Source organism: Fukomys damarensis, unplaced genomic scaffold, assembly GCF_012274545.1.
Source record: "Fukomys damarensis isolate Sample0158 unplaced genomic scaffold, DMR_v1.0_HiC HiC_scaffold_7, whole genome shotgun sequence".
Taxonomy (NCBI): Eukaryota; Metazoa; Chordata; class Mammalia; order Rodentia; family Bathyergidae; genus Fukomys; species Fukomys damarensis.
This window is the reverse complement of record NW_022900919.1, coordinates 17,316-28,324: the sequence shown is the minus strand read 5'-3', so window position 1 is coordinate 28,324 and position 11,009 is coordinate 17,316. Positions and strand designations below refer to the sequence as shown.

At 55.4% G+C, this 11,009-nt stretch overlaps 1 protein-coding gene across 3 annotated transcripts in view; it reads left to right on the top strand.

Moving 5' to 3' along the window:
* Positions 1-11,009, top strand: part of LOC117285189 (BMP-binding endothelial regulator protein-like) — a 27,598-nt gene that overhangs the window by 1,119 nt on the left and 15,470 nt on the right. For 2 of the 3 annotated variants that reach the window (XM_033761022.1, XM_033761021.1), the window contains exon 2: positions 882-967. In XM_033761022.1, coding sequence (XP_033616913.1) covers positions 882-967 — 86 coding nt within the window. Of the gene's footprint in view, positions 1-423; positions 657-881; positions 968-11,009 lie in introns of those variants that run through there. The other variant, XR_004516146.1, reaches the window with a different exon arrangement.

Genomic DNA, 11,009 nt, shown 5'->3' with positions numbered 1-11,009 from the left:
ACTGGAGTGGGGGACTATAGGAGCTGAATGTGGGGGACCAGGGGCCAGGGAAGAGGGAACTGGGGAGCCTGGGAGGGGGCGGGGGAGCAGGGAACGGGGGAGCAGGAGGAAAGGGAGCAGGGAGCAGCTGGGGATGGGGGCAGAGGGTGGGGAGCAGGGGTAGAAGAGCACAGGGGACTGGGGCCAGGGATCAGGGACTGAGGGGACCTGGGCTGGGGACCTGTGGTGAGGTGTCAGGGTGGTTGGTGCTTGCTCTGACTGCGGCCCCTCATGTCCTTGTGAACCCGAAGCCCCATCCTTCCCCTCCCTAGGGGGATGACACAGCGTCCCCAGAGTGCCCACCCGAAGCTGTCCCTCTCGTCTGTCTGCCTGGTGAGGACGCCTGGGTGGACAGGAGGCCAGGAGGAGCAGGCTACGCCCTGCTGAGGGGCAGAAAGGAATCCTAGTCCCCTCCCAGAGAGAGAGGGCTCCCCCAGCCCTGCATGGCCAGGCTGAGCCCTGTCCTGTGAAGGCCTCCGTCTGGTCGCAGGAAAACCTTCCCTGAGGCCCGGATCTGAATGTCTGTGTGCGCGGGTGTGCTTGTCGTTGACATGACTTCCCAGAGGAGGAGACGTTACTCAGCACCCAGCGAGATACTCGGAGTTTGCCTAAACCAGGTCGAGCAGAAAATTACCCACGCTAGCTTTTTCCTTTAAGGACTTTAAAATACAGATATTTAAAATAGATTTGGGGAGATTTGTTTTGGTAAATCTGATGACTTGAAACTCATTAAGGATTTCTGAAATGTGGGCAGTGTGTCAAGAAGGGCTGTGTGACCCCTGAAGATTTCATGGTAAGGCCCCTGAGCAGAACGCAAGTGTTCAAACATTCCTTCATTGCAGGTTCTGTTGCAAAATGTGAAAATGAAGGGGAGGAGCTCCAGATCCCGTTCATCACAGACAACCCCTGCATCATGTGTGTGTGCCTGGTGAGTGTGCAGCGCCCGCTTCCCCGGGTGGGTGGAGCCACTGCACGGGGTCACCGGCCAGATCCTACAAGTTGCCTTTCACCAATAGTTGGTGCTCTGACCTCAGCTGAATTTCTGAGCTTCGTGGGTTTGGGCAATTCCCATTTCATCAGGCTGAGAATTCTTCCTTTGAAGTCACCCTCCCAGGAGGAAACTGGGAGAGGACGTTTAAGCCACCATTTCAGTGAGAGTCACAGCTTGCAGTGTCCGCCCGGCCAGCGGCTGTCACCGCCACACTGAGTGTTGGTTCGTCTCCTGAGCTCTGCAGGAGGAGGGGCGGGATGACGTTCAGGTGCACAGGTCAGGGCCAAGGTAGTGCCGGGAGAGAGGACAGCCACAGAGGAAAAGGTGAGGACAGCTGTCACCTCGGGTCCCCTGCTTTGCGCCCCAGCTCTCCAGCACTGTCTTCCTTTCTGATGGGGGCCTGCATCAGAAAGGAGAATTCCTCTTCCCTAGACGGTGTCCCTGGGCTGTGGATGCTCAGTTAACTCAAACAGAGTTTGTTTCTAGTCTTTGCAGCTTAATATGAGAAAGCACTTGGGGGATATAAGTTACAGCAATAAGAATATCTGAGATGAAGTATAGATTCAGAGCAGCATTTCTGCTAAAGGCTGTTTTACATGCCAGTCACTTTTGGTGAACCTTGGTTCAAAACTGCACATTGCAAAATGCTGTCAGAAATACATTGGCAGTGACATGCAAGGCCCACGTGATGGATGATTAGCCGTTACCAGACCAGCATGTCGCTCGGGACTAGAGGCCGTCGTCTCTGTACAAGTGGAAGCCAGGCCCTCTGGGCTTAGGCCCGACTTCCTCCTGGCCAGAGACGAGGTCAGGGCAAGGCCGTGATTCCTGGGGAGGCTCCTGAGGTGAGTGCCTGCACCTGTGGCGTGACGTTCAGGTTCCAAAACAGTAAAGTGCGTCTCATTTGCTGAGGTGATAAATAAGGCTGGCCACCAAGAATCGCTGAGACAACTATTTGGCGTCTGTGTCTGTGAGCTGCTATGTTAATCTCTGCTGCAGAACCTGTGGACAAGGAGCTGCTGAGTTTCGGTGCCAACTCAGTTGTAGGTTTGCACATTCAGTGTGTGCCTGTGGGTGCCTCTGTGGGTCTGTGTGTGCAGTCTCCTTCTGTCTTTTCTCTTGTCTGTATCAGGTTATTTCATCTTATTCTCTTAAGATTTCAGAGGAAATTATTCTGACCAAGTAATATTAAATGCACCGAGAGCACCACAGGTGAAAATGTTGTTTTTCTCTATTTATAAAGAGTAAGTGTGCAGTCTGAGTTTTGAAGTGTGTTCCCAAGTAACCTTATGAAAACTCCCTACACGGCGCTCTGTCATTTCAGTGCTCCTAGCCGGGTGGAAAATAGTGTCTTTCTTCAAAAGTGGAGACTTTGTATTAAGGAAAGAGATGTTAGAACCCTGTAATGTAGAAGGTAAAGAGTAGGTGTGAAAACATGCATCTTTTGGAATTCAAGTGGGAATGTGTTTTATTTGAGAAAAGTATTGATTACCTTCATAAGAATAGAGGGCTCTGTATGTCTTCAACATTTGTGTTTGCACCGAGCCATCCTCCTCCTCAAATTCTGAAACAGGGTTTGATAAATTGCTGAGTTCACCTGTTTGGTCTTGACTTTGACAGACCCTCCTGCCTCAGCCTTCCAGAGTTCTGGGATTATGGGCGTGTGCCACCCGGCCTGGGTGTGAATCTTTAGCATTTCAGTGACATCTGGAGGCGCTGCCTTGGGTGAGGGCCGCCAGAAGTCCTTTCCTAGACCCCCGACAGCAGGACTCAGCTGTTGTTCAGGCGGCTCTGTGGAGCGCCTTCCTCAGCTCAGTGAAGGGTCACCGTGACCCTGGTGGGGATTGAAGGTCACAGCCGGCAGGGCATGCTCTGCGGAGTAGGAATCGATGCGTGGCCATTCCGCTCTTCCTTGTCCGTTTCCGTGGGACCCACGAGGGTCTGTGGATCTCAGCTCCCACCCGGGGCCAGGAGGCTGCGTGGCACCTTCTGCACTTCGGTGGGAGGCAGCCATGTGTAGCAGTCGGACAGTCCGCGAGCAAGCATTTATGGAGCGCTTTTTATTTGCCAGGCTTCCATCGAAGCCTGCATTCTTTGCTTGCATCTTTATGAAAACATAGGAGTGCTTTGCCTTTAGTTTAAAAATGAGGAAACTGAGGGTGCGAGGTTAAGTGCCCTGTGAGGGTCATACTTTAGTGAATTTATTTACTCGAGACAGAATATCTCATGTTTCATTCACAAAATAGCAGAGCTGACACTTGGTCTCGAGTTGTCTGTCTTCGAAAGAACACGGGCCTGTCTGCAGCCCGGAGACATCGGCTGTTTGTTACACAGTGAGAAGGCCTGGGAAAACAGAAAGACCACGGAAATCATTGTACCTTTTGGTGTTCCTTGAATTATTTTATTTTCTTCCTTTGAACCTTTCAGCAGCGGGGCTAGTTTGCATTTGTTGATCACATTCTGTGGTTCTGGCTGACCTGATCTGGAGCTAGGTTTGTGCATGTGTATTCGAGGCTACATAATAGTCACAGCTGAACTTTGGACAAAGAAATCTTCCCGTGGTGGAAAGGTTCCTACGGCTGGGTGTAAGCTCGTGTCTTATTCATAGCATATACTCAAAAAAACCCCAAACCTAACCCCAACGTGTGCTTAGAAAAGATGTGAAACGTTTCAGCCAAGAGGAAATTGGTGGCACAGACTCCTGCATATAATTACGCTGTCAAAGCCTGGAAAAGCCCACAAAATCAGCGTGGCCTGGTTTAAACTCTCGAGCTCTGGAATATTTCAAAGGTAGAGCGAGCCCTTCTGGTGGAGATTTGCAGAGGACAGTGTGAGGCCCCGGGAAGCAGAGCCTAATGCTTTTATTCTCATCCTTGTCTGCATAGAGAGCCCCAGCCAGATCCCAGCTGTGCTCCAGGAATGCGCTGTGTGAAGCTGGGATGGTGGCTGCCCTCGGGTGGGTGGGCCTTGCCGGAGGGGTGGGGGCCCGGGTTCTCAGATCTGGGCACGGGAGGCGGTCGGGGTGAGGAAGCGCTCGCTTTACCTTCTAGTGCGGCTCTCCCGCTGTGCCCAGGGGTCGCTCATGGAGGGGACCGGGAGGGGAGGCACAGACCTGTTACGGCGGTTTGCTTGTTCCCCTTCGTGTTAGAGGTGCCTTTCTGATAACATCAGGGAAGCACATCGCCGCCCACTCTGGAGTCCAGCCCACAGGACCAGCCAGTCCCAGGTGAATGAGTCTGCAGTGCAGGTCTGGACCCAGATGCCCCACACTCGCCGTGTGTGGGCGGAGGGTCCTGGGCTCCTGGCTCAAGAGGAGACAGCGGAAGCCAGTGAGTTCATTCACCCAGGACCAGAAACTGAGGAAACTGAAGTCGCAGCCTAGTCTGCATGTACTTTGCTCATCGAAATGTGTTATTCCGAGGCTGAAATTTCCTCTTTTGAACCCAGCAGTGTAGAGTAGCAGTGGACGCTCTGCTGGTGAAGCCGCTGGTACCGGTGTTAGGGAAACAGGGCCCTGCCGGCCTTGAGCCACCTATGTGGTGAGCACAGAGCTCGCTGTCTGTGGTTCCCCTCCCTTGGCACCCGTGTCCTCTGCCGCCCAGCCAGTGGCCGCCAACACCTCAGCCTCTGTGTGGCCGAGGGATCCCCTGGCTTCACCGTTCACACTGACGGCTGTGGGATGGCTGTCTGTGGTCTGCGCAGACTCGGTCACGCGTTTGAGGAGGAGGCATCAGATCCAGGGACGTGCAGGCCGACTCACAGACACCATCTGAGATGGCTGTTCTCAGCCGTGCTTTTTCAGGCCCAGAAGAGCACAGCAGATCTCCTGAGGCCACGCAGTGACCTCTGACGGAACTGGGACGTGGAGTCAGTGGTTGGCAGTTAAAGCCCTGTGCTTCTGTGAGATGTTTGCTGCCTAAAGTCCATCTACAGAGACTGTCAGAGGCTTACGGAGTGGTTTCTGCCTCCGCAGAGCCAACTGCAGTCTCTGCAGAAGACAGACCCGCTTTGATCCTGTGTTGCGCAGGGGCGGTGGATTAGAGAACCCGCCCAGGGGAGACACAGCTCCGGTCCTTTTGGTTGGAGGCTGGGCTCCGGCACTGCGGCCGTGGCCTGTCTTCAGGTCACCTGGTGTTGGGCTCGTGGTGGGTGCCTTAGTCTCCTTTCTGGAGAGGAAACAGGTGTCCCTGGCCCTGGGGCACAGGATGGGGTGTGGCATGGGAGCTTCCGCCCAGGGCTCCACACAGCAACTCTCTGGGAGGGCACAGTCCTGCTGTGCTTGATACCTGCGTCAGGTTTTAAACTCTACTCATATCCTCGGTGGATTGGGGTGCAGAGGCATCAGGAAAAGATACAAAGAGAAGCCGATGGCATGGAGAGGAGACAGGGAGCAGGTCTGGAGGTCCCCACTGGGCAGGCGTGGGGCTCGGCCAGGCTGCTTCCTCCTTCCTGCAGTGCTGCCTGGGCCTTGCTGCACACTTCCCGGCTCTGCACCACGAAGCCGACTTTCCACGGACAAGGGCCCCCTTTCCATAGAACATCTGCGTCTCTGGCCCACGGGGGTCACCCTTGCTGCGTGTTCATTGGCAGAGCTGGTTGGGAACCAGAGCGCTGCAGTTCTGGAAAAACTGCCCCGGGGCCTGGCGTCCTGGTGATTTTCCTGGCCAGCCCTGTGGAAGTTTCAGCCCTGTTCAGAGCAAGCTTTTATTGCCTCCTTGTTCACGGCTCTCTTTCCCGTCCCAAACCCGTGGCCTGTGGTTCCCTCTGGTCTCACTGCCCTTTCCCGTGGGCATCCGTGGTGATCACTTTAAGCAGCAGGAAGAAGGCTGAGGAGCGGGAGCCGCCCAGGCTGGAGCCAGAACAGAAAGAGGGCAGGCGAATGGGAGGCCATAGCGATGGAAAATAAAGCCAGGCAAGGAGAATTTGCTGGGTAAACAGAAGCGATCAGGCTTTCGCACCCGCTGCAGGGCACTTCTGCCTGCCTGTTGGCGCAGAGTCCTTTGCACTGTAAAGAATACAGATCGCACCGCCGCACACGGCTCGGGGCCAGGTGTACTTGCTGAATTTAGTTAAACTCAGCGAAGGAGCTGGGCATGTGCGCAAAGACCTGCCTATTCCCAGCTGCAGTTCTGTAGAGCACCACCACAGCACTGGGGACGCAGGTTATAAATCCAGTAATGTTATTACTTCTTCCTTCTTTCCACGTTGCATCCCTGCTTCCATTTTATTTCACGATCTTCAGCTCCTGTGTGTGAACACTGTGCTGAGTGGGTGCCTGTGAGAAGAGACCTTTTATTACTTCTTCCTTCTTTCCACGTTGCATCCCTGCTTCCATTTTATTTCACGATCTTCAGCTTCTGTGTGTGAACACTGTGCTGCGTGGGTGCCTGTGAGAAGAGGAGACCCGTGGGTCTGATTCTTGTCCTCAGCCCGGTGGGGGACGCGCATGCGCAGACACGCTTTCCGGGAGCACAGACTCCGCGAGCGCGCTGGAGGTGAACTCGGCTGGAGTGGGTAGGCCGTGGTGGGAGGTGCTACGGACAGGAAACGTGCGTGCCGGGTTCGCAGGGTAGGGTTCCGCGAGGTGGAGGCCAGGCTGGGCAGCCTGGCGATGCTGCAGGGTCACTGTGCGCCCGTCGGGGCGGGGGAGCCTTGAGGTCCCTCCGCACAGCCACAGGGCTCAGTGGGGCGTGCTCTGCAGAGGGAGCTGTGGCGGGGTTCAGGGCGCAGATGCTGGTTGAGGGTGACTGTGAGTAGCGGGCCATACCTGGGTGTGGGTGGCAGCCCACTCTTGAATTTCACTAATCACTGTGCAGTGTAGGACTGTAGGGGAGCAGACCGCGCACAGCACCCATGCACACGTCGCTCAAAGGCAGTGGCTGTCACGGGGAGTGGGGGCCGCTGCAGCACTGCCCGCTGCCTGTGTCTCCAGAGCGGACGCTGCACGGAGAGGGGACACTGCTTCCGGAGGCCCTGGCTGCTGTCCCATCTGGGCGCCAGCTCTCCCGGCACAGCGACCCCGCTCTTCCTGTCTCCTTTCACTGGGCAGATGAAGTCGGGCAGGTGTGACCCGCTCCTAGGCTCGCTCAGCTTTGTTTTATTTTATTTTATACCAGAGATTACATCCTTGCACCCCACCACTGAGCGGCATCCCCAGCCTTTGGAAAAACATTTTAATTATGAGACAGGATCTTGCTAACTGGCCCCGCCTGGAACCTGCAGCTCTCCTGCTTCAGCCTCCCTGTCTCTGGGGTTACAGGGCTGCGCCACCAGAGCTGACTGCAGATTTTGTACCCGAATCCGAAACTGGGTGTCAGGCTGTGACGATGAGAATCACCCAATGAAGGAGGCGTTTGGAGCCCACGTTGGCAGAACCTGGCAAGAAAGTAGATGGCGGGGAGAGAGTGGAGTGAGTGGAAGGAGTCTCGAGAGTTCCAGCCCCGTCGCAGATGGCATCAGCAGAGAGGGCCTTGGGTGTGCGGGCGGAGGTGGGAGTGGGCAGAGGCGGGGGCTGGACAGACCCTCCGGGCAGAGGCGGCGCGTGCCCTCTTAGAAAGGTGGGTCTGCACCTCTGTGGAGAAACTGGGACTGTGGTGCAGCAGATGGTTAGCTGACCGTGGAGGGGAAGCCCTCAGCCCTTTGGGGATCGTGCATTTCCTCGAGGACTGCAGTTGTGGGTCTGTCGTTGCCTAGGAAAAGGGTTCTTTTGAGGGAAGGAAGAAAGCAGAAATCGGTGAACGTTGGAGAACGAGCCGCAGAGGCCGGAGAACCAGGAGGGTGCAGGCAGAGGCCCAAGAGGCTTGAAGAAGATGCAGACTGCGGGGCACACGCTGCAGAGGAGGATGCCCGGGGGGCCGCTCGTCACCTTCCTGGACCCTGGGGACGGGGAGCAGTGTCCCACCCTCCCTCTCCCTGTGGCACCTCGCACCGGAATTGGATCCACCGTCCCTGGATTTGGTGGGGCCCTGAGTGGGGGGAATGCCAACCTGAGATTGCTGTAGGGCCTTTGTAAATTTAATGCAAAAGTCACAACTTTTCCAAACCGATTTTAAAAGATCTTAGCAAAAGCAAATGCATAAATGCCACTTGACATTTTAAAGGTTCCAAAACAAAACTAATTTCATGGATAGGAGTCATGTACTTTTCCCAAACGCTGTTGGAATGTTTCTTAGTTAAATGCAAAATAGACCAGGCCACATTGAGACAATTTTTATTAGGAATAAAAGCAACGGTATAAAAGAGTCTGAACTTATGTAAAAACTCACTGTTAGAAGCTTTCAAGTTTGCTCTATTAAACTGTTCATAGTGGTTTAAAATATTAGGATACAATTTAGTACGTAGTCTGTCTAAGGTAAGCTGTTTTCCTTTTTCAGAAAGATTTTCATGCCCATTTTGTTGCGGAAGGACGGCTGGGGTCGGTTCCGATCTGGAGTTCAGGGTTCACTTTCCCCAGGCCCTGGCGGCTGTGCACCCTGAGAGCCTCTCTCCGAGCCCCGATGGGCAGTGTGGCACGGGACCTTCCACGGGCCCAGAGCCGGGGTCTCAGGAGCTGAGCTGATGGTGCCAAGGCCGTGTGGGAACAGTGTCTGTCCACTGAGCTGCTGTGAAGGGCAGATCACGCCCAGGAGTGGGTGTAGCACATCCCTGCAGATCCAGGCTCCCCGGCACCAGAGCCGCGCTCAGGGCCTCTGTGGCGCCCAGTGGCTGCGCAGAGCCCCGCCTTGGTGCCCTTGACACCTAGCGGTGCGAAAGCAGTGAGCTGGTGTTACTAAGGGAGCAGCCTGCCCCCAGTGGTGCAGATGCAAGTCCCCGGTGTCTTCCTGCTGTGCTGTCTGTAGGTGCCGCCAACTGGCCTTCAGGGCCACATGCCCAGGAAACCTTCTTTAGCAACAGCACCGCAGGCCTCCCTCTCCCTGGATGGCTGGAGGCTGTGCGCAAGTTGCTGGATATTCCTGGTCTCCGCGTCTCTGTCGTGCAGAACCGTGAGCTGCCACAGGAAGCAGAGGAAGCACTGGAGAAATGGAGCTTCCGCCTCCATCTGTGCCATGAACCTGTCATGGTTTGTGTTTCGATGTCCCCCAAAGCCTCGTGCGGATGGGGTGGGACTTTCTTTATCAGAGGTGGCTGAGTCTGGAATGTGTGAATCTGGCACTGAGGGCCTGAGATTGCTAAACCGCTATAGGGAGTGATTAGTTTGGCGCTGCCCTGCACCTGGTGGTCTGACTGGGATAAAAGGGGCAGGAAGATGCTGTTAAAGTCACTGCGGCCTTTGGTGCCGCATGGGCACCATGCTGTTTGTCCTCTGCGATGTCTGTTTGCCATCCCTGTCTTGGAGCCAGCTGATTATGGACTGAAACCTCTATGAACTGTAAGTCCCCTAAACCCCTTCCCCTCCCACCTTGGGCGCCGGGTATTTTGTCTGAGCAGTGAGAGAAAAGTAGCAATTGCCCAAGGATCCCTGTACAAAATGACAAGGACTGCTGGCACTCCCATTTCTTGTCCTGAGCTTGGAATTAGGCTCGCTCAGAATTTCTCTCGGGAGCAGTGGCACCGGCAGAGGTCTTGCCTTCCTTCTGTGTGGAGGTGGACCCTGCCCTAGTGGGGCTGAGTGAGGCGGGGCTCGCTCACTGTCCCCCTTCCAGGGTGCCCTTGCTCGGTCTGCGTCCGTCCACCGACCACCAACCAGTGTCGCCTGTCGCGGAGGCCCTTGTGTGGCCTTCGTCAGCACGCCAGGAAATGCCCGACACTTAGAGTTGCTGTTACGAAGAGCGCAGGGTGGTCCAGCGTCTGCCTCCCGACCTGCCTGGGCTGGGTCCGGCCTGGGCCCATGCCTGGTCGTACCCAGGTGGGCCCAGAGGTTCTGTGGGCTGGCTTGGGTGCCTGGGCCTGCAGACTCTGGGCTGTGCCTGCTGAGAGCCACTTCCTGCTCCTCCTCAGCAGTGTCCTTCTGTTAGGCTGAGCACTCCAGCGTGAGTGGCAGAGCCCTGTGATGTCGTCTGTCCCCCCCGTAGCTTCAGGAGAGGTTGACGGCCTTGAGTGGGAGGAGGGCGGGGCTTCCTAGTTGTACTTGGGGTCAGGAGATTCAGGTGGGTCTGAGCGCTGGTGTGGTGACATCGGTCCTAGACCTGTTCCTTGCAAGTCTCGGCTGCTCTAGCCACCGGCACGTTCCTAAACTTAAATCCATTCCTGGAAGAGGTTGGTTGAAGGCGTGGGCATTAGCTCTGGGAAGAAGTTCTGACCGCCTTGGTCAAGACGGCCTCTCTGGCCTCTCTGTGAGCCTCAGGCCCTGGGTATCAGTCCTACCCCATGGGATCTCCTCTGGGCCTGGTGGACGGCAGGTGCTGAGAGAAGGCGACCCCTGGTGGTCACAGAATAAATTCGTCTCAGACGGTGGTCTTGTGTAGCATACACAGGCGTGTGCGTGTGTGTGCGCGCGCGTGAGCATGTGAGGACTTGAGGTGCATGGACTCCCCTCAGCATCTGTGCAATAGGTTTAGAAGAATTTCTGCTTCATTTCTTTTGCTAAGTCTCCTTTACCTTCTCAGACTTCAGATATTGGAGGGCCTCAGGATTCAGTGCAGATACTTTCTCCAGGGCCTTGTTCCTCCAGGCGATTTTACACAGATCCATGGCTTGGAAACCACACAGATGCTGGTTGCCCCGTGTTTACATTCCCCTCGCTCCTCGAGTCCAGTGTCAGAGATTGAAACGTGCATTCGTGTCTCCCCATGGGTGTCTGGCGGTGTCTCAAACTGAAAACGGCCCAGAGGGGATCTGATTTCTCACCTTCCCCAATCTGAGTTCTCTCTGGCCATGACACTGGCTGTCTTGATTCGGTTTCTTAGCCCACTGACCATGTGGGCTTTGATTCCTCTCTCTCTTGCACACCGTGTTCAATCTGTTGGTCGTCTTGACAGCCCGGCCTGGATGATATCGCTCACTTGATAGCTTCTGCTAAGCTGTGGTTGTTTTTTTTTTT